This window comes from Perca fluviatilis, chromosome 18 (assembly GCF_010015445.1).
Source record: "Perca fluviatilis chromosome 18, GENO_Pfluv_1.0, whole genome shotgun sequence".
Lineage (NCBI taxonomy): Eukaryota > Metazoa > Chordata > Actinopteri > Perciformes > Percidae > Perca > Perca fluviatilis.
In genome coordinates, this window is record NC_053129.1 from 9,001,272 (window position 1) to 9,024,240 (window position 22,969).

General features: G+C 41.2%; 2 protein-coding genes across 3 annotated transcripts; both read right to left on the reverse strand.

Moving 5' to 3' along the window:
• Positions 1–1,997: 1,997 nt before the first annotated feature.
• On the reverse strand, positions 1,998–19,157 carry brox (BRO1 domain and CAAX motif containing). Of its 2 annotated transcripts, none has more exons than XM_039781669.1 (13): positions 19,053–19,157; positions 18,411–18,530; positions 16,051–16,157; positions 15,674–15,770; positions 11,399–11,494; positions 11,175–11,247; positions 10,850–10,955; positions 9,496–9,585; positions 8,007–8,092; positions 7,327–7,408; positions 5,952–6,102; positions 4,592–4,751; positions 1,998–3,753 (listed from the first exon to the last, which is right to left on the reverse strand). In XM_039781669.1, exons 2-13 carry the CDS (start codon positions 18,509–18,511, stop codon positions 3,670–3,672), a joined length of 1,233 nt encoding a protein of 410 aa, XP_039637603.1. In that variant the 5' UTR covers positions 18,512–18,530; positions 19,053–19,157; the 3' UTR covers positions 1,998–3,669. The 2 variants fall into 2 exon arrangements, with proteins under 2 accessions (XP_039637603.1, XP_039637604.1); XM_039781670.1 differs by having other exon boundaries at positions 18,411–18,512; positions 19,053–19,148.
• A 531-nt stretch (positions 19,158–19,688) lies between these two features.
• LOC120546609 (alpha-1,6-mannosyl-glycoprotein 2-beta-N-acetylglucosaminyltransferase) lies at positions 19,689–22,845 on the reverse strand. Its single transcript, XM_039781668.1, has one exon. It carries the CDS (start codon positions 22,815–22,817, stop codon positions 21,546–21,548), a length of 1,272 nt encoding a protein of 423 aa, XP_039637602.1. The 5' UTR covers positions 22,818–22,845; the 3' UTR covers positions 19,689–21,545.
• Between the last annotated feature and the right edge of the window lie 124 nt (positions 22,846–22,969).

Here is a 22,969-nt window from a genome sequence, read left to right on the forward strand (position 1 = left end):
TAGTGTGTAGTATGGATTCGGGACACGGCGCACGTTTCTTTTTAGAAATGTGTCGTCTCCGAGCTCGAGCTGAGATAACCGATTACATCACCGGTCATTTTCTTGCGACAAAACTCCTCCAGAGAAACAAAATACATCACACAAAGGTTTTAAGCAGCATTAACCATGAGCAGTACAACTGACCTTTATGTGTAAAATTGCTGGAGTACTCCCTTTTACATATTAAAAGGTCCTATATTGTAAAAGGTGAGATTTCCATGTCTTTTGTAATTATACAGCAGTTCAAAAGGTGTTCTATATAAATACTGGGAAAATATAAAAATGCTTAATCCAAACATGCACACAGCCCGCATTCAGAAACTGTCAGGTCTTCTGTACGGTTATAATGTCACAACTATACTATGTATGTACAGCCAGGAAGTGCAGCTACGGTGCAGGTTCTTGCTGCAATTGGCAAGAGCGCAAAAGGACCCAGAAATGCTGACTGGGATTTTTTTTTTTGGGAGGAGGGACTTAAAAAGACAGGCGCTAAAAAACGGGAGCGTTTTAGACAGAGAGTGAATGCAGGTATATTCAGACAGACGGTATGAGAAAAATAACGTGTTCTTTTCTTGTTGTCCTCGGGTCAAATTTGACCCAATTCATAAAAAAAAAAAAAATGTCTATATGAGAAATGTCGGTTTCTTTCATCCAAATTGTCAAAATAAATAACGTGGATGTTTCTATACAACACTCTCCACAAGTCAAATAAGTGATCAGTTCACTACTGTCATTGAATTTGGGTGTTTTTATTCAATTTTATAGCATTTGAAGAAAAGAACGGATAAAAGAATGTTGAAAAAAAAGTGGCAAAATGTCGGGGGGGGGGGGGACAACAAAAACGTCAAATCGACAAAGACATCGGAAAAAGATTTCATAAAAATGTGGTTAAAAAATAAATTAAATAAAAAACGTCAAAAAAGCGAAGACAAATCGACAAAAACGCTGGAATAAGCGAGAAAAGGGTCTTACGGTTCAAGTTAAAAATTTGGACCCAGAACAACAAAAAGTTGCATGGTCGATGGGGAAGACAACACAAGGGTTAAAGCATGTAAACATGTTCAAGTAGAAACCCAAAACACAAGTATGAACCACCCTCACCCCCCAAAAAAAGGACCTTTAATAGACAGGATGATGTTTAAATCATGTTGACACACTGTATATAGGCATAAGACATGGAAGAGGGAGTTTTATGGATGATTTAATACCGTTGGAAATACATTTTACATGAAGGACACCATTAGGAGGAGGAATATTGAGCTACAGGAGCGTGCATTGTAATGGTGATCAGACACACTATTAATGAACAGTTGCCCTGCTGTGCCCTGCTATGCCCTGCTACGCTCTGCAGTGCCCTGCTACACCCTGTAACGCCCTGCTACGCCATGAACTACCATTTCTAGTCACAGTTCCAGTATCTTTATTGTGACTATTATCGCCACTGTTCATCACACCCCCGACCGGCACCGCCTACCAAGAGCCGGGGTCTGTCCGAGGTTTCTCCCTAAAAGGGAGTTTTTCCTCGCCACTGTCGCACTGAATGCTTGCGCTTGGGGGGGAATTACTGGGATTGTTGGGTCTTTGTAAATTATAGAGTGTGGTCTAGACCTACTCTATCTGTAAAGTGTCTTGAGATAACTCTTGTTGTGATTTGATACTATAAATAAAATTGAATTGCCTTGAAAACAATAAAAAGGCTAGAACTGGTCTGATTTCTGCTCATTTGAATCCACCTTTCCAGGTATAAAGGACTCGGGCATTATAATTCCACCAGATCCCCACTGAAATCCCTGCACCACCGAATATAAAGTGCAAAGGTGTTACAATGTGCTATAATGGTCTGCCTTGCACTACAGTTAAGAGTCTAGCTCATGTTAAGCTAATATACATGTAGGGGCATAAATGAGTACATGTTGAGCAGTATGTTACAGTTTATACAAGTCTCCAGCAATGGATAATTCTGCTTTAACCGACGTGACTTTATTTTCAAAAGCGGTAGAGTTTTGACAACTTCTGTCAGCAGCACATAAAATAACTTTTAGGAACTCCCAGCTCCCGATCTGATAACGCTCATCTTTGTCTTTGAGGAAGGGGGTAACACTCGATAGATGTACAGTATATCGCCTCAACTATTGACAACAGCACTCTCTTCCAGCGACTGACAAGTTCACAAGAGTAAGCACATTACTGTATGTAATCAGCGGGCGTTCCGGTGCATCCACAGAAACATAAAAATCAACATCACCAAAAACATGTGATTTGGAGTAACATAGAACTGTATACGGTCAGTGTTTGCCAACTAAAAATATCATTATATAATCAAAATAAATTAAGAACTACTATTAACAGGGATCCATCCCAGAATCCCTAAGCATGTTAAAGAAAGATTCAGCCTCATCCAGTAAGAAAGTTTTTCTCAAATGAAGTAAAAAAAAAAAATAGACAGCTACATCTTGTCATGTACAAAAAGAGCTACAGTACATTACGTCGTGTGATGTAAATAAAGTATTGATTGTTAAACGGCTACAGCTAAAACAAACAAAACCAGCGAAGACGGGCAGTTCATTTTGTCTGTCCGTCTTTGATTTACATTTCAGTTCTGTTTATTATCATTAATGTGTTTTATGAGGACGTTCGGATCAAATCGCAGCTTGAAATGCATTAAAAAGATTTTTGGAATACAGGCCGATTGTCGGAATTCCCTACAATTATCTATCCTGGATGGTTGCATCTTGGTCTATGTAGTGTGGGGAGGGGAATTCAATTTGAAAATCTTGTCAGATGCTACTACTGCATCTTTTGTTTAGATCCATATCCTGAGGCCATGTTCAGCATGTTTTTATAGGCCCCTTTTTGTTATTTGGGTCATTTAAATTCAGACCAGAGCACTCCAGTGCACTCCAGTGCCAAACCATTTAAAACCCTGTAGACACTTCTGTAGGAGGCCACAGTGAGCAGCGTTACATTGCAGCCAAAGGCACCATTAATAGGACTACTTCACCAATAAGGCTTATTGATGGTCGTACTTGAAATAACCCTGTGTAAAAACCTATTCCAAAGGAATCATTTCAGCGGACGTGTAATTGCTAACCATAAACTGAAAGTTTTCATCTTTAAAAATGTTTCAGGTTTACTTAAGGAGAATCTGTGTGCTGTTAAGAGGAGGCCTGGCTCTGGCTTAGATGCAAAGACGGTCACACCCAAATACAATATGCATTTCAAACCTTAAAATGTTCCACATCTTTCATACATTCGGAGTTCTTCGAACACATTTAAGCCAGCAATTCAGTGTAGTGACAGCTTTTCAGCATTCACACGCATTTTCTGCAGGAAACGCATTTTCTAGTTACTAACAATGACCTAAAAGAACTTTGCATCTTTTGAAATGTTTGAAGTTTACTTTAAGATAATCTGTGTGCTGTTAAAAGGCCTAAGAGGAGGCCTGGCACTGGCTTAAATGCAAAGACAATGACTGTCATACCCAAATACAATACACGTTTCAGCATACATGTAAAACACCATGGATTCATGTTGCCAAAAAAGATGAGGTTTACACAAAAAAGATATATGGATTTTTTTTCTACAATAGATGGTACTGAAGCATAAGGCTGAAAATGGAACGTGGAGGGTTTAGGAGAGGACACAGCCTGTGTCCTTCTGAGGCTTCAGATCTGGCTCCTTCATGGGTGTCACCTCCACCTCCTTGGGCTTGGCCTAGCGTTAAAGCAACAACACGAATGTGAAACAACACAGCCTCAACAAACAGATACAAACTATTAATAAGGTTGGGTTTCTTTTCAGAATCAAGACTGTAGACATTTGGTGTTTTTGCGTACTCTCATCCAGCCTATGTTGCAAATAGGGTTGGGCATCGTTTTGATTTTGACCATTCTGATTCCAATTCGGACTCTTCCTTTCGATTGCGGTTCTTATCCATTATCGATTCCAAATCTTAGAGGGGTGGAGTTGAAACGCGTCACATGTTTATTTCACAGATAAGATGAAAATGTTTTAATTCAATGGTGATTTACAGTTTTACCGGGCTTCTTCAAAAATAAGGCCACACATTGGAGCGCCGCTTATGGTGTTCCGTGGCGGCAACACAACAAGCGCCTGAAAGCACGCTGGCCGCTACAGGAACCAAAACTTGCATGTGTTAAATTTGGAACCGATGATTCCAAACGAGAGAGAGAGAGAGAGAGAGAGAGAGAGAGAGAGAGAGAGAGAGAGAGAGATTCATACTAATCAAATGAACTGGTCAGATGCGAAAGCCCCCTTCCCTTACTGCATTATACCATTACGTTTAAAATTTTGATTTGTTACCTGCAGAATTGTGTATAAAAATATTTGCAGTACAATTAATATAAGAGGTCTGCACCTCTTTCCGTGCGTGCACCTCCCACCCCGGGTAAGCTACCACCACAAATAGAATCTAATTTTGTGGGAAATGCTGCATTGGAATGGTATTTTTTTTTTTTAAACCGTTCCAAGTATGAACCGGTTCTCGAAGCCCAATCCTAGTTGCAATAAACTTTGCAGTAAGCCGCGGTACCTTGTCGTTTTTGGCTCCCTTGGTCAGGTCGAAGGTGGCGTAGACTTCAGCAGTGCACTGCTCGCTGAGCGGCGGCAGCTCGAAGGGGACCGGCTCAGCCAGGCCGTAGCTCGCCTTCAGCTCCAGCTGGGGCGGCTCCGCTGGGACCTTGTGGAAGTATCTGAGGAAATGTATCCAAAGTTACAATTAAAGAGAGGACGAGTTAGGAAAAACGTGGTGCCGACGAACCCGCGGTCGCTGCATCGAGTAGTAAACCTCTATACATGTGCGCCTGCTCTACCAACTGAGCTAACCAGGCCACTCAAATGTATTCTTTTTATAAAAAAAAAAGAAAAAAAAAAGAGAGTAGTTTTAGAGCTTAGTAATGAAATTGCCAAACCATATTTTAATTGCTTTTTGTGTGTATATATCGTCTCGGTCACAGGGCCCTGAATTGAATCAAAATCATATCATGGCAGACTTTGTTATATCAGTAAATATTGTACCATTGTTTTATTGTGATAAAACGTGGGATTTACACCTCTAATCATGGCACACAAAAGGTCCCAAGCGCCTTTTTTTCAGGGCCTGATGGCTGTGCCCTGAGATAAACAAAGGGGTTAGGGTTAGCAAACTGGTTAGCACAGATCCTGGAGGTAACCTGTTCCAACTAGCCTACTGCTCCCAATAAGTGACAAAATAATGCCAACATGTTCCTATTTACATGTTGTGATTTGTAGAGTCACAGCGTGTACAAATAACAAGGACACATGAGACACAGCCGTCTTCTAACTGTATATAAACTGGGAACTATATTCTCAGAAAGGCGAAGCACTGCTACTTGGGCGGAGTGATTTGCTAGCAGCACCTGAAGCCCTGTGGTGAGGAGCAGAGAGTTCGCCTGGAGTTGGCTCAGAGTTGGAGTAACAGAGTCAACAATTATTAGACAGTAAAAGCATAGTGACCTGTTATTTTTACACCCTGTGACTACACAAATCACAACATGTAAATAGGAAAATGTTGGCGTTATTTTGTCACTTATTCGTAGCAGTAGGCTAGTTGGGACCGGTTTGCCTGGCGTTTTCCAGGCGGTAAAAGACGCGGCATGTGTAATAGGCCTAAGAGTAGATTTAAGGTTTGATAATTTTGCTCTCTGCCCCTTAGAGCAATATCACAGAGGCTTCAGTGTTGCACCTAGATCTGTATAGCAACCAAAATGTTACAACTGGGAGAGATACAATATGTATGTATGCACACCCTTTTACCACTTTTATAGAAAATGTTATGTGCCTGTTGAATAAGTACAGTAGGGGCTTCCACTTCAGAAAAACAATGTATGTGTGTAAAGTGTATAAGTATGTGTCTGCCCTGACTGACTCACATGAAGCCATTTTCTCTCTGGCACTTGTCCAGTGTGGTTTTAATCAGGCCGCCCAGTTTGAGGAAGAACAGCTGCTCTGATGGTTTGGCTGTGGTGCCGGGGCCTTTGGTCTGACGATACTCTTTACACAGCGCCTCGGCACGGGAGTAACCTGAACAGAGAAGTCTTCATGTTAATGCAATAAAACAAATCCGGAGGCAGTAAAGCAAGGGAAGCGAGTAAAATCTTCATTTCATGATGAGATGGGTCCAAACAAATACTGCAGCAACACACAGGAAACAAACACAGGAAACACCTGTGTAATGGTCTATATGCAAATAACAGCAAGCGAGAACGGAAAGAAACGGAATGGATTTATAAATCGCCCATATTATGCTCATTTTCAGGGTCATACTGTAGTTGTATTTAGAGGTTGTACCAGAATAGGTTTACATGGTTTAATTTTCAAAAAACACCATATTTTTGTTGTACTGCACATTGCTGCAGCTCCTCTTTTCACCCTGTGTGTTGAGCGCTCTGTTTTAGCTACTGAGTGAGGCATCTCACTTCTGTTCCATCTTTGTTGGGAGTCGCACATGCGCAGTACCTAGTCTACTAGCCAGTCAGAAGCAGAGTATGAGGGCGTGCCCTGACAGTAGCTAGGTAAGGACTACTAGCCAGTCAGAAGCAGAGTATGAGGGCGTGCCCTGACAGTAGCTAGGTAAAGACTACTAGCCAGTCAGAAGCAGAGTATGAGGGCGTGCCACGCCAGCAGCTAGGCGAGCATTAGAACGTGTGTTACAAAGTGACACGCGTTCGTCTGGACTACAATAGAGCTGTTTGGAGCAGTTTGTGAACAGGGTTTTCTGTTGGGGTGGACTGACCAAAAAAAAAGATATAACACAAAAAAGGTAAGGGAAAAAGCCAAAAAGTATAAATGTGCACTTTAAAAGGCGGTGGAATATTTACATGATGTTATTGTGTGTGTTATTACCATGATATCAATAGCTCATTTTGAAATATCACGGTTATCGCCAATACCTCGACTGACTGACTGACTTTAAGATGTTTTGGGGCTTTCCTCTTTATTTGATAGTGACAGTGGATAGACAGCAAAGGTGGGAGAGAGATGGGGGATGACACGCAGCAAAGGGCCACAGGTCGGACTCGAACCCGGGCCGCTGCAAAGGACTCAGCCTACATGGGGCGCACGCTCTTACTGGGTGAGCTAGAGGTTGCCCTATAATAAAGTACGTTTTTAACTAATGTGTTTGGTGAAAATGCACGAAAATGAGAAGGAAAAGAAACCTGTGCTAGAACTAGATGAATAGATAACTACATTAGTTATGCTACATTAGATGACACGAATGCTTGATTTAAAGACGGATATACATACACTTTTCCGCCTCCTGGAGAGATCTTATAGCCTCGCCACACTTGTCACTCGCCAGCAGTGTCTGTCCATGATAGCAGTATGCCTGAAAACAGAATTAGTAAGTTCAATCAGGAGCCTGATTTGCCATTTTGCTTCCATCTATGTAAAGAAGAGTAGGTTTTATCAAAGGCACGTATGCTTAGTAAGGTTCCTTTACATAAACAAAAGTACTAGGGCTGCACAATAGAGCATTTTTTTTTTTTTTTTTTTTTTTAAATCGTTATCGGAATATCAACTGGCGCAATAAAAACATTGCGAAAGGCTGCAACACATCGCGAAAGACGCTCAGGTTTTTTTTAGTTAAAAGAAAATGAGAACTGCACTTTCAAATGTCACTTTTTTTTTTTAAGTGGTGCCTTTTATATTCAACTCAATGTTCAATATGTTCAACAAAACAATGTTGGAAATGATTTCCTTACATTTGTTTTTAGTTCAACAAGCAATTTGTTGTATTTTAGCAGAATACTGAAAGCAGCGGAAAGGCAGAACTGAGTACACTTTAATATATATATATATGCTTTTAATATCGGTTTATTTAGTAATGTCGTTATTGCGACATTCGACAACATTATTGCATATTTTCCTCACTCGTGCAGCCCTAAAAAGTACGGTGACCTGCATCAGGACACACATGAACTTACATAAGCCATGTAAAAGTGCTGCTTCAGCTGAAAGTACTTCCTCCATTTGCTACTGCACTCTGGCTCCAAGGTGTTCAACGTGTGGTCTGTAGACAGATTATAGAATGGTTATGGCTTTAGCACTTTCTTGGTGACTGATCACAGCTCTTATATTTTTTTTTACCATAGCTGTAGTCTCGCTTTGCCAGACCTATCTCCACAGTGCTGTGGAGGAAGGTCTGGCAACAGGAGCAAACACTCTTGGATAGGAAGGAGAAAAGAAAAAGAAAAAAAAACGCTCTGGGTTGTTTGCATTTCTTTAAACCAATAACAATGGTCTTGGGGAAGGAACTTGTTTTGGTGGAACATTTGCACCCCGCAAAAGCAAAATGCCACATACAGTACTGAATGAAGTTAACTGTTCACACAATACAGTAACGTGAGCTATTTCACCCTCCTGTTGTCCTCGGGTCAAATCTGACCCATTTTCAAAAAGTTTCTATATCAGAAATGTGGGTTTCTTTCAATCAAATTTTAAAACAAAGTAACGTGGATGGTTCCATTCAATGCTCTTCACAAGTTAAATAAATGATCAGTTCACTACTTTCATTGAATTTGGGTGTTTTATTAAATTTTATAGCACGTAAAGAAAAATTGATAATAGAACGTTGAAAAACGTAGGGAAAAAAATGTCAAAAAAGCACAGAAAAAAGTGACAAAAACATCGGAAACTCTTCAAAAACGTCAGGAAACGTGACAAAAACATGGGAAAAGCTTTAAAAAAAAAAAAATGTCAAAAAAGCGCAGAAAAATATTGACAGAAACTTTGAAACAAGTGACAAAAGTGTCGAAAAAGACGACAGTTAACGTTGGGATCTTTTTTTTTACATTTTGACCCAGAAAAACCCAAAGTTGCATGGTTGACGGGGAAGACAACACAAAAGGTTAAATTAGCTGGATACATGGTTGAACGTTATTTGCTCTTACCATTGTGTCCCAGTGTATTTTGTCCATAGCAAATCCCCTCCAAATCGGTCCCAAAAACGTCCCAGTTAGTCAATGCCGTAAACATATCCTTTGTAAATCTTTACTATCCTTCCCCGAAAGAACCAAGCAGGGCTGCCTTGTTGCACAATCCAAATTTTCTCCAAAACATGACATTTTCAGCGCGGAACTTTGCTCAGGAGGTTCTGGTTAGTGTTTCCTCGATGCGACCAGAGTTTAAACGTAACACAAAGAAAGCGGAAAGTGAGGGAAAAAGTTGTTTTTTCACCCAGACATTTCAAAAATAATACATTTATAGCTGTAATTGCAATACCGTGAAACCGTGATTTTTTTTTTTTTTGCTCAAGGTTATCATACCGTCAGAATCTCGTACTGGCCCGTGCCTACTCTCAACACTCCCGCGACAGCTTGGATTATTACACAGTATTTTGAATTGCCAAAATGTAATAGCACTGTAATACTTTAACAGACATTTTCAAAATCACAAGTGCCAAAGCACACTGACCAGCTTTTTGATAGAAGTTTGCCGTCTCGAATGCCAATGCTGCGATGAGCGTGGCGTTGTGCTTCAGTTCAATCGCTCTGGCAATGGTCACTGTAAAACAGAGAAACCAGTGGGTAAAGAACTCAAATATTAGACCGGGTAAACCCAGCCTGAACTGCCGGCGATTTGATTTCTCCTTGCAGCTCAGGCTGGAAAGCTGTACCTTTATCTATCCTGCTTCTGTTACTATTTTGCGGGGACCAATCACAAGCTGGCTTATCCACCTGGCGCGCTATTGGCGGGTTTAACACGATGACGATAGAGAAGCGACCAAGCAGCTTCTTGTTTACATTCAACATGGCGGCCACTGAAGCGCAGCAACCCGTTGATACCGCTGCAACGTCACCCGGATAGTCAGTCTGATTGGTTGAAGGGCTATCCAATTGCGTACAGAGTCATTTCAACTATGCCCGTTGATCACGCCTCTTGTGCAGTAGAAAATACAGAGCAGACTCCCCAGACTAATGTTCAATCTTAAAAGATTGAGCTTGGTCTGGTGATAGCCAGACTACTAAAATTTGCATAAAATCTGCATGAAAATTAGGATGTGATTCGGAATCATTATCGATGTAATATTTATCATTTCCGAGAGTATCTGCTGTCATTGGACTCTGGCCTTGGTCTGGAAAGACCCCCTTTAAAAATGTCCTGAGTTCTGATCTGTAGTTCTTTGTATTGTATATAATACTGTATAAATAAAAGTAAACAAAAACTACTGGTTAAAAGCTATAGTTCCTATATAAACACAAGAATTATTTTGTTACTTCATACAACCATTCATATTCAGATTGTATTATTTCACATTATGATGAGATGTACAAGATAAACCTCATTCTGTCTTAAATTTAGATCTGCTACTATTAGAGTATTAAAGTGCTTATATTATGCTCATTTTCAGGTTCATAATTGTATTTAGAGGTTGTACCAGAATAGGTTTACATGGTTTAATATAAAAAAAAAAACATATTTTTGTTGTACTGCACATTGCTGCAGCTCCTCTTTTCACCCTGTGTGTTGAGCTCTCTGTTTTAGCTAGAGAGTGAGGCATCTCACTTCTGTTGCATCTTTGTTGGGAGTTGCACATGCTCAGTGGCTAGGTAAGGACTACTAGCCAGTCAGAAGCAGAGAATACAATACACAATAAAGGAAAGGGGGAAAAGCCAAATGGCATAATATGAGCAATTTTAAAGTACACAGATATTGCCACTATCATGTCACAATGTTGCTATGCACACTAGTTATGGCTGAAAAAGAGGACAAGTTTGTGTAGCTTTAGAGATGCTAGTGTAGAGTTCAGGCTTAGGGGGGACTTTACCTTCCTGCGCCTCTGCTTGGCACTGGATGATATATGCATCGATGGCTCTGGGCTCCAGGTCTCGGCCCTTTTCGGCCGGGGTGATGAGTCGAGGGATGTGGGCCTCCTGTAGGAGAGAGGTTTTAAAAATCAGCTTTTAAGTTATTAATCCATGAATTTCTTCGGCTTTGGCTTTGAAATGCCCCCCCCCCCCCAAAATTTTTGGGAAATTATTGCCGATACCCAGCCCTAGAAATAATACAAATCAGGAAATACTAAGTAAGACTGTGGGTGAGTCCCTCAGCTCTATAACTTATGGAGAAGTGTGTCTTTAGCTGGATCTCACCTTGAGGGTTTTGAATATACCAGCAGCAACTTTCAGGCTCCGGTGAACATCTTTCGCTTCAGCCTCCGATACGCTGTTGAACAGGTGAAAACACGACAGTAACAAATATTTAGTTTAGTAACAAAGCAATGTACAAATTTAAATCTAGGAATAATCAATATACGAGTGATTTGACATAAATGAATGCAACAACACAGGTAAGGAAAAAAAAAAAAAGCACATACTTTTCTTTCCCGGCTAGTCTCGAGGCAAACTTGGTGTACCAGAGGGCTACATTGAAGGCCATGGAGACCAGTTCAAAGACTGCATCCTGCTGGGCACTGGGAGGAGAGTGTGGAGACACGGAGGTTTATAATACACACTGGTAGGGGTGGGGGGTGAATCGATACAGCATAGTATGGCGATATCTTCCGTGGAAATACTGTATCGATACACAGATGCCAAGAAATGACCTTTTATTATATACGTGTTGGTCAGTTTGTCTGCTTGACAATCTCATTTTGCAGCAATTAAAATTGAAGTGAGATGGACAAAAACAGAGAAATTTATCTTTTTTTAGTCCTTTTGGGGACATGATTTGAAGTTGGAAAAAAGGTATTCCATTGCAATACATCACAGAATATTGCAATATGTTTCAAATCGCAATAATATCGTATCGCGACATAAGTGTCGTGATGATATCGTATCGCGAGGCCTCTGGTGATTCCCACCCCTAGTCTCGCTTTGCCAGACCCTCCTCCAAAGCGCGCTGGAGGAGGGTCTGGCTACTCCACACAGCATTCTGGGATGGGTGGAAAACGTGCTCCGGTTTAAATGGCATTTCTTTAAACCAATCAGAATCGTCATGGGCGGTGCTAAGCTCTGCACGGTGCCGCTGCAAAATAGTTGTGCAAGAGAAAACTCAGATTGGACAGATAGTCCTAGCTGTCTCAATTCACCCTACAGAGATCTGAGGAGCAGTTAACCACGGTCCTCATTAATCCACCAAATTTAAACTTCCAACACAAAGAAAGCGGAAGGAAACGGAAAAGACACACATCCGGCGGATTTTCCTGCGGCGCTGGACCAATCCCAGAAGTGGAACGTCAAGGATATAGACTATTCCCACCCCTACAGACTGGTAGAAGCACACAAGACAACAATGCTAAGATGAAAAATGAGCAGCACCTACAGGACACGCCGCATTAAAGCTGTAGCTGCTGGTTTTGCAGGGTAGCGACTGTGGCTGGGACGATATGCTTTTGTCCCGATTCGATTCTTTCACGATACCTGGGGTGCAGAGTCGATTTGTTTTGCTATTTTCATTCATTGCAATTCTAGAAGTATTGCGATTCGATAGGATTGAGTATTGGGGTTTTCTTTTCTTTAACATAAGTTGAATAATACACTTCTAGAGACATTATATCATGAGACAAATTCTAAAAACATCACATGTCATTCTGACATTTATTTCATTTGTAAAGAAGTACACAAGATGGATTTCCTGCATTTTCTTCTTTCAGTCTTGAAAGAACTTCGTTTGCTGGAAACGGATATGATGTAGTCGCCGTCAGCGGTACCGTATAGTCTGAAGATATTTAGATCAATCATTGGTAAAAAATAAATTATAAAAAATAAATATCAATTCTAGGGAAAAGAATTGATTTAAAAAAATCGTCGATATGTAGGATTTCCCCACCCCTAGTAACGACTATGATAAGAAAGTCTGCGCGTGTATCTCTTGTAAGCCATAAGGCCGTTTTATGTTTCTGTGTCAACTCCACGCCGTCGCTCATACGGCGTCGTGACCCTTTCGGAGTTCTGCGTCGGGGTTGCTTTGCATTGCGGTGCATTTCACCGCCATAACGCTAGGGGGTGATAAGCCTGAGGTTATTTGCAAGGTGTCTGCCAGCCAGTTTATGTCATGTTAGCAAGCAAACTTTAGCACAACTGCCCACAAGTACTGCTTTCTGGCGAAGTGCTAATTTCAAAACGTTACCGACATATAGACACTTTACAAACGGATAACCCCGTCATTGTAACCAAAATATGTCCGAATTTATTTGCAAAGCTTATGTCAGTGAACTAGCATGTTGCTTATCCCCACAGTGGGCTGCTTGAAACACCGACTATCGACGCACGGGACCAGTTGACCAATCACAGTCCTTGCGGTCTGCATCGACGCAAAGAACAACAAATAACAAATTTTTGGAGGTGCACGTCGAGCTACGGCGGAGGGCTCGGAGAGAGGTTCGTGGCGACACAGAGGAGTCTGCGGGGGGTACGCCGTCGATTCGACGCAGAAGCATAAATCAGCCTTTAGTGGTAAAACTGAGCTACACACAGCTGGGTCATGTGTAGTCTTCACTGCCGTGAGGACTTTCATTAGACCCAATGAGATAGTAGATAACACTGATGTTCTGTGTGTTCACTAGATTGCTACTCAGGGCATGAGTAACAGTGTTTTCCCAAGATTTGTGGTAGACTTTGGTGGACGTATTTGGCTGTGAGGTTTAGGGGTCCTCCTCCCTTAAAATATTTTAAATTAAATATATTTTTCAAAAAAAAGATAAAAAGATAAATAAAAATGCAATTTCACATCATTTATTGGGCCATTATCATGTGCAGTCATGGAAGGCTTGTATCATGTGGACGCGCCGACAGTGTTTACACACGACAGTCATTACAGAAACTACACACTATAGCTTTAACATTAATTTGGCTTAGAAGGTACCCAAAACGGCTCGAGTGCTGCATCTGAGCCTTATAATGGTACTAGGGAAAATCCTGAGTAAGAATAAAAAATAATACACTTCATTTCTGTTTTTCAAGTTTTTTGTAATCGGTTCTGCCCAGAATTTCCTCATTCAGTATTCCTTAAGACTTGCAGCACTCTTTAATTCAAATATGAATGAAACATCTTTCAAAAAGGTGCTTAATGGCTAGCCTGGCTCCACCCTCCTACGTACTTACGCTCAATTTTAATTTTCCTTCAGTACTCCGTCTGAGTTTGCGGTATATTCTTGGGTTTTCTCCAGCCAAATTTTTGCCGGTCCAATCAGCAAACAGAGGGAGTGGCTGAGAACGATGACGTTAAGGCCGTGCGCTAGAGTTGTAGTTCCGTAAAGGCGGCGGAGAAAGATGCGAGCGAAGCCTTCGGTCCGTTGTAGCAACGCTGCCGAATATCCAGAAGTTAAAGCCCGAGCGAGAACAATCTTTGCCGAGTTTTGTTGGTGACTATGATGTTGTGGCCCTCCTCCCCACGCGGTTCGGGAAAAATTTGATTTTCCAGCTTGCTCCATTAGTGGTGAAGGAGTTGGCTAAGGCGAACGCTAGCGATGCCAAGTCGACGTCACGACCAAACGTTAGCGATTGGTTATGGCAGATCCAGAGTGGCTCTGGGCAGATCCAATAGTTGGGTCAGACTCTCTGTACAAATGAAATGTACCCGAGTCTGGTAGGACCAGTCTACATAAAGTGATGGTTCGGAGTAATTCACCCTAGGGTCCTTTGTACCATGACCTCGAGCCAAACACCCCCCCAGAAGCTTTTTTCACCTGGGTCGAACATTGGGAGAGTTAGCTAGAGTAGCGTTATCAGCTGAATAGCTTAGCGCAGGGGCTAATGGACCCACGTTTGTATCTTGTAAAGTTACCCCACTAATAATGCCCGAAACGATACCAAACGTCTACAAGTAGTACAAATAGGTTATGCTCTCATAAAACGATGGATTGGAAAGTTTGTAAGTACACCAGAAGTTTATGAACACTTGCCTGCTCTCTTCAGCTCTCTGTTGTTGCTGCTGCTGCTGCTACCTGCAGTTAGACGAGTGCTTAGGGCCGTCTACAAATTACTACACCGAAAAGAGTTACAACAAAAATATTTATTAATTCAATGATTAAATAAGGTAATGTCTCCAAACTTACCTCAATTATTACTTGTCTCCTGCTAGTTATACTACAGCACTTACTTAAAAAAAAAAGTTAAATTAATAAATATTTTTGTTGCATCTCTTTTCGGTTATTGTAATTGTAGAACGCCTAAGTACTCGTCTTAACAGCAGCAACAACAGCAGAAGCGAAGCCAGCGAGCAAGTGTATTTTACATAAACTTCTGGTGTGCTTACAAACTTTCCAATCCATCGTTTTATGAGTGCATAACCTATTTGTACTACGTACGCGTTGGTATCATTTCGGCATTATTAGTGGGGTAACTTACGAGATAAAAACGCGTGGAATCCCTTAGCGCTAACTATTCAGCTGATAACGCTACTTACTCTCTCCACCCAATCGTTAGACCGAGGTGAAAAAGCTTCTGACTTGCGGGTCGTGGTGCAAAGGACCCTAGGGTGAATTACTCCGAACCATCACTTTAATGGCCTCCTGGAAACAACTTTAAACTGTTTACTTTGCCCCTCATTAAAACTGCAGCCCTTCCACTTAACAGTGCCATGCAACCATGGACACTAAGTCAAATGAAAGCTTCCAATAAGATGGGAGTCAGTCAGTCTGTGTTTTTACCTTGGTGTGTTTCCTTGTAAGGTGTCAGTCCACTTGAAGTTCTGGATGAACCTCATCTTGTTCTCCTGTGTAGTTCCATCCAAGGATAAGATAAATCCTATTGGATCATTAACCAATATTTAAAAAAAGAGAAGCAGTTGGTTATAGGTGCAAACCAACATCACAGATGTAAAGTATTAGAAACATTTAAGGGGGACCTAATATGCTCATTTTCAGGTTCATACATATGTTTTTACTAGAAAACGTGTCCATGCTTTAATGTTCTCGGACTGCCCAAAAACATTTTTGGAAAACCAAAAAAGACGAGTACAATCGAGGCGAGTCGAGCAGGTACCGTGTAATGGAAAAACGGCATTAGAGTGTAGACCTAAACATACCTTGGAGGAGGGAGAAGTATGCGTCCGTGGCATTTTTCATGATCTCAGGGTTGCAGGTGACATCAGTGAACATCTCCAGCAGTCTCGCCCTGGTTGTCCTCAGGTCACTGAATATGTCAAACAAATAGCAATCAACTGGTGCTCTAAAAACATGCTGATCATTACAGTACACAGACAGATTATATCCAACAAGGCATTGCCATGTGTTAGGCAACGAGGTGACTTACGGTAGATCAAATTACAGTAACAGTAGCATGCAGGGTTCTCCCTAGCCCTTGTGTGGTCCTTTGGGTCAGCGGGACCCGAAGGACCACACAAGGATGATGTACTTCCGTTTATTTTGTTGAGAATTGCTCTCCAAACTCTGTCTCTTGTAAAGTAAGTAAGTAAAGTTTGTTTCCTAGCACATTTAAACACCGTTTAAGCTGACCAAAATGCTGTATAAACGAGCACCAAGATGCTGCATTAACCTTTGTTTTGTCCTTCGGGTCACCGGGACCCGAAGGACCACACAAGGGCTAGGTTTGTGAAAGACTTAGGTGCACGTAATTGGCAGGGGGTTAAAGGGTAACTACCATTTTTTTCAACCCCTATTTTCCTTTGTTTTTGTGTCTAAGTGACTGATGGGAACAACAATCTTTGACATTGGGACAGTATTAAACAAGATCGCTGCAGTCGGCAGCGGCAAAACAAGCTACAATGTAAGTTAACAGGGCACTTGTCCAGCTTGTATTACCTTCACAAAAGTGTTTTGCCACTGACAGGCTCAGATTAATTATTAAAGCGTATGACAACATTATGGAAAGGATCCCTTCAGAGATAGACCTTTAAAACCTCTTTTGGCGTTTTTACATTACATGGTACCTGCTCGACTCTAAACAGCTCGAACGCGGTGTCCCGTCCTCCATTTTCCATTGCAGATTTAGTACCGCCTAGCGTGGCTGGTCGTCATAGCGACGCCACAGGAAACGCGACACACACACAGAACGTCGAAGGTGTGTTGTTTTGTACTCTCTGCATGTGGCTGTTGCCACAGCCAGAAGACACATTTTGTTTCAAAAGAAACTGGAGGCAGCAAAAAAAACACCACTGGTTAAACTATTTAAAAATGGCGGGTTTGTTCAGGACACCCCCGTCTGTCACTAGCAATGATGACGCAGTGATTAGTGACGATTCTCTCTGACCAATCAGTAGTCTGCTGGTTTTCACGTCACCTTTTGCTATCGCCTCAGCTCGCTTGGAACCTGGACGGAGGTGATACTAAAAAAAGTATCACCCTCGTTACACATTATGGTAATGGAAAACCAAAAAAGGCGACTAGAGTCGAGTAGGTACCATGTAATGAAAAAACGCCATTTGAGACCTTTCGGTTTAATCAGAAACAGCTCTGAAGTCGCTAGTGCTTAACCCACCAGACTCCATTTAAAAAAGCAATACTTCTAGCATGTATAGAGCCAACATATTTTCACATGCAAATCAGCAAAATATGTGTTTATTTCAACCAAAACTAGAGTTGTGATGGTCAGAAAAGTGGAAAAATGACACAAAACGCCTTTTCATAGTTTTATTTTGTTTCGGTCAAGTGTATTTTACGATGCTAAAATTACTGTTTATTTACATGGAGTCTGGTGGGTTTAGCGAACGCAATTTCGCAGATGTTTTTATGTTTAAAAAAAAAAAGGATCTTACTCTTTAACAGAAAGGTCGACCTCCTTAGAAATCCTTTCCATAATGTTGTCAGACACTTAGAATATTAATCTGAGCCTGTCAGCGGCAAAACAAGCACTTTTGTGAAGGTAAATACAAGCTGGTCAATTGCCCTATTAACTTACATTATAGCTTGTTTCACCGCTGCCGACTGCAGCGATCTTGCTTAATACTGGACCAATGTCAAAGATTGTTGTTCCCATCGGTCACTTAAACACAAAAACATAGGAAAACAGGTTGAAAATACGGTAGTTACCCTTTAATGGGTCCTTTCTCACATTTATTTTAGAAGAAATATGCAATTTCACATAATTTTGGACCATTATTATTATCATATATAGGTCTGAAACTTGAAAATGACACTCAAAAAGCTTGAAGACCAAACCTGCTAAAGAAGTCCACTGAGGACCAACTACAGTACAATCATTAGATCTGAGAAAAGTCTTTAAGTTACATTCATTTGGCTTAGGTGGTCCCCAAAACAGCTTGGGTGCTGCACCTAAGACTTGTAAGACTAGTAGGGAAAACCCTGGCATGCCATAGGACATTACATCATTACACATAAACAATGAACTACGGTATTTCTGTACGTCATCATGGTCACAGCCACAGTCCAAGTTCAGTCCAAGTGAATTAATGGATAGAAGACATACTTGCATATCTTATTGGCAGCGGGGCTCCCTGCCACTCCATAAAAATTAAAGGAAACCGGCGCTGTTGCCTTCAGTGGGTTTCGGTGAAACCAATGTGCCATCCTGTGGATGAGGACACACCTTAGGAGGTTAAAAAAAATAATAAAGGGTTACAAGCAGTTAATGAATGAGTTGTATTTCTGGCATTAACACATTTTCGGTACAGTGGAATAGAAGGCCTCCCAAATAGATATTAATACATTTTAGTGAGGTGTTTATTATGTAGGTAGCTTTAGCTAGCTTATGTGTCAGCTTGGCTAACGTAATTTTACCATTACGGTCCCTACAACTGGCTAGCGGCCGTGCTGGCAGGCTCAGAAGACACTCTTTGCCCCTTTTCCAAAGTTACCTTGCTGAGAAAAGGATACAAAGCATCTGACGTTACTTTGGGCTGCCATGAATAGTGTTTTTAACAATTACTTGTCTGCCTGTTGTATACAAAAGTCCATTACGTAAGCCACGGAGAGCAACAGCTAACGGCTAACACTGGCTACATCTAGCTAGAAACGTAAACACGGTTAACTGAATTAACGTGACAACTGACTGATGATACGGCAAAATAAATGGATTGAATTCGTTTAAATCAATTATACGTCTAATTACCTGTCGTTCCGGCGCTGTAGATTTGAGGTTTGACAGTCCTTACTGAAAGTCTGACACTGACAACAACTTAGTTCCGGAAATAAACACGGAGTAGAAGCTGACCAATGAAAGCACACGATTTAGTCATATGACTTGTGTCTGGAATATACGTCAGATCTCCGATCAGCCTCTCTTTTGTTCAGTCATGGATGTATTACCAGCTGTCAGATCAGTCACGGATTTTCTGTCTGGAATTTGCGTTTTGTATAACTAGTTTTGTTGTGTTTTATTTGCCGAGTCCCATCATTTCCTCTAATGTTTTCTGGTAAAACCTAGTTTGATAAAAAAAAAAAAATTATGAGCAATGCTCTCAGAGTTACTGTACTTCAGTTTAGTTTGTTGTGTTAATATGATAAATGTCCTTGACAGACCTGCTAACAAAAGGGATGACTGAGATCTGAAGACCCAAAAGAAGCCAGTCTGAAGACCCAAAATGTAGGCCAGTCTGAAGACAGATTTGAAATTTTTTTGTATTTTCAGTAAACCTCCTTTGATTTAAAACCAGCAGGTTGCTACTGGAATTAACTTAAAGTGTACAAATTAAACCCTGTTTAAATTAGAACCAAATGTAAAACAAAGTGTGTGAGACAAACAATGAAAAGTTCAGCCTTTTATTTTTCCATTTGGCAGACAATAGGTGAACAATGAACAATGAACAGCTATTTCAAGTGATTATCAGAAAGAAAAGATAGAAAACAAAAAAAGTTGGTCTTATTCTCAACCAACTAAGGAATCAAACATCCGGCATAGACACAGTATAGTACATCTTTATTTATTAGGCCATCTTTGCCATGTTCCTTTTAAAAAAATAATTGTGCTTTTCAAGAAATAAAAATCTTATTTATTTCATTATCACATTCATTTCATATTATTTTACCAGGAATCTCCATAAGGCACACTGAGGTGAACCAATATCCGATTGAACCACTTATCTGGAGCTGCTGTCACCAGTTACAAGATGCCAGAGCGATGCAAAATATTTTTACCTAATTGTACAATGAAGATTTTTTGTGAAATAGACATTCACATTCCATTTTCCCCTCAACATCTCATGAAGAAAGACATACAAATATATAAACACAAGTCCCCAGCACTTACAAATGCATTTCCACTTTGTCAACAACAATGTTATCAGTGCACCTTTAAAAATCTCTTTAAAAATGGTACAAATAACAATCAAGGCACTTTGTCAGCTTTAAAAAGGCAAGAATTGCATCAATATGCTTGTGTTGATAACTAATTCAAATGAAATAACACAACTTCAGTTATAGTTGGATTATTAGCGAATGCCAGAAAAAAGGAACAGAAATGCATTTTTATAAAACCCAAAAACAATTCATTCGGTTTTCATTTGGATAAAATATCCCAAAAGAAATTAAAACAGAAGGTGCAAATATAGGAATGCCAAATCACAGATCCCCCCTGATGTTTGCAGAACAAAAGATCTTGAACAAGACTCCAAAAGGTCACTTTCCACCTATCAGAAAGCAAATAAGCGTCACAACCAAAAGAAAAAAAAAAAAAAAAATCAATATCAAGCCAGCGCTCTTGTTGCAACCAGGGGTCATTACAGTGGGGAGTAGGAGACTGATTAAGTAAGTGGTACCAGTTGACCTAAACTCAAAAGAAAAAGACCCCTGGTTACAGTAACAAAGTCCATTATATGCATTAAATCATTTTTTTGACATTATGGTCAATGGTCAACTTGAAAAAAAAAAAAAAAAAAAAAAAAGATTGCTGTATAAACTACAACTTCCCCACCCACAATTCTATTTCAGATTGTCTTACACTTTTTTTTTTTTTTTTTTAATTAAAGTCTGTACAGTACAGACTTTTGTTGTTGCAATTTAAAAATCGTACCATTAAAGAGCACATGCAAAAGCATTCCAGCTGAATGGGTCATAAAAGAAATGGCAGGCAGCCATTCATCACACACAAAAACACACCGTTTTAACTTGGGTTAACTTGTTGTGAATAAACTGCATATTAACAACACCCTTTGCAACACATTCCCAGTCAAGAAAAAAATATATTTGCAAATAAAATTGCAAATTTGTTCATGTATGTATGTATGTATGTATGTATGTATGTATATATGTATAATGTTTTGGCTTGTGAAAACACCCAGAGATACAGTAAACAAACCTGGCAACATGATTGGCTGCATTCAACACAACACAAATTTCAAAAAATGTCTTTGGCAACTGTGCAGCTTTGGCGATTTAAAACACACAAAACAAGCTGACGTCTAGCTGTGTACCAGCAGCATTTTTTTTGGACTTGATTCGGTCCCTTTTCTTCGAAGACCTTGCTGGAAGAGAACATTAGTACACTCCCGAGTGAAAAAAAAAAAAACGCAACCCACTGCATCCTCTGAAACCCTGAAAAGTTATGAATGAATGGCACATCCGCAGAATACCAATGGAGGACATGACTTAGCGCAACGGTGGCAGTTCAAAGACGTTTGGCGTAGTTTTTGCATAGAATATGGTCTCGAACATCCCCCCATCCGCCATTCTTCATGTGCGCCTTGTGCTCAACTCCTTCTGCGCCATTAAGGACAAGAGACGGCGGGAAGAGGCCGTCGTTGGCCGCTAGAAGGCTCTCCTCTACTTTCTGCGAGGCCCATTCTGGCCTGCAGTTCTCCTTCTGGTGAAGGCCACAGTCTCCCGTGTGGAGAACCCTGGAGCCCTGCGCCGCAAGCACTTTGACGGGCTTCGATATGCAGGTTCCCGACAGGTGCTGCAGAGTCCAGTCCCAGTTGTAGTCGTCATAGGTGCAGAATTCGTTGTTGCAGCCCATCAGTTTGTAGTACACCTCCCTGGAGATGGCCATGCCTATGTTGTGTTTAGTGGACATCCACCCAGTGGTCGACACCTTACTGGACAGTCTGGTGAAATCGGTCAGTCCATTGTGGTTGCCCAAGGACAGCATGTCACAATCCGGGCAGCTGCTCTTCCTGAACTCCATCATCGATTTATAGAAATGGAAAAAGTCTGGTAATATGTAGTTGTCCTCCTCCAGAAAGACTACAAAGCCACTGTAGCCCTGCATGGCCTGCACTCGCTCCCACACAAAGTGCAATTTCCACCACCAGTGGTGTTTGGTTTGAGTGATGAACGCCTCCCTGTAGTGTCCGTACGAGTCCGGGTGTTCCGCGTTCAGGCATCCTGTTTTGAGAGCGTCGTCCTTGGACAGGTCTCGGGAGCAGTCCCTCGGATCCTTTCCAGGAAACTCCTCGGGATACAGCTGAGTGCTGAAGGGGAAATAGATTTGCAGGACTTTGCAGAAAGTTATCCCTTGCACAATGGCGTTCATTTCCTCTGAAAAGTAGTCATGGCTGAAGATGAGGAGGAAGCTGTGGACTTCGGCCGCTTTCTCCAGCGACTTGACGAGCAGTCGGAGGTATTCAGGCCTGTTGTGGACCTGCACGACCAGCACCAGTCCGGGCTCCCCTGGGAACCTATCCGCGTTGTGAACGCACTGCCTGTAATTGGCATTGTAAACGGACTTAGTCAGCTCCGCGAGCGAGCCGAAGTTAAACTTCGCCGCGGCACCAGAGCGCGTGCACTTATTATCCCCACTGACGTCATCATCATCATCATTAGGTACAGTTGTGTCATTATCGGAAACTAATAACACACGTGTTGAAAACAGGAGAGTCACAACTACAAAGGAAACACCCAACAGCGCGAGCAGATTCCTCTTAAGCAGCCGAAACCTCATTTTTTCTTTTATTATTATTATTTTTTTTTGGAGAAAGTAAAAACAGACTTTGGAACACAACGGCAACGGCTTTCATTCACCTTATCGCGCGCGGCTTCATTGTAAACGTCGTTAACTCCCAACTCGTTGCGGCGAGTGAATGAACAAGTCCC

Excerpts from the sequence above, each read along its gene's own strand:
- LOC120546609 (XM_039781668.1), bottom strand. The coding sequence starts at position 22,817 with ATGAGGTTTCGGCTGCTTAAGAGGAATCTGCTCGCGCTGTTGGGTGTT.
- brox (XM_039781669.1), bottom strand. The coding sequence starts at position 18,511 with ATGGCACATTGGTTTCACCGAAACCCACTGAAGGCAACAGCGCCGGTT. Across the intron at positions 4,752-5,951 it reads CAGAGAGAAAATGGCTTCAT|ATACTTCCACAAGGTCCCAG; the intron begins GTGAGTCAGTCA and ends ACATTTCCTCAG. Across the intron at positions 3,754-4,591 it reads AGGGAGCCAAAAACGACAAG|GCCAAGCCCAAGGAGGTGGA; the intron begins GTACCGCGGCTT and ends CTTTAACGCTAG.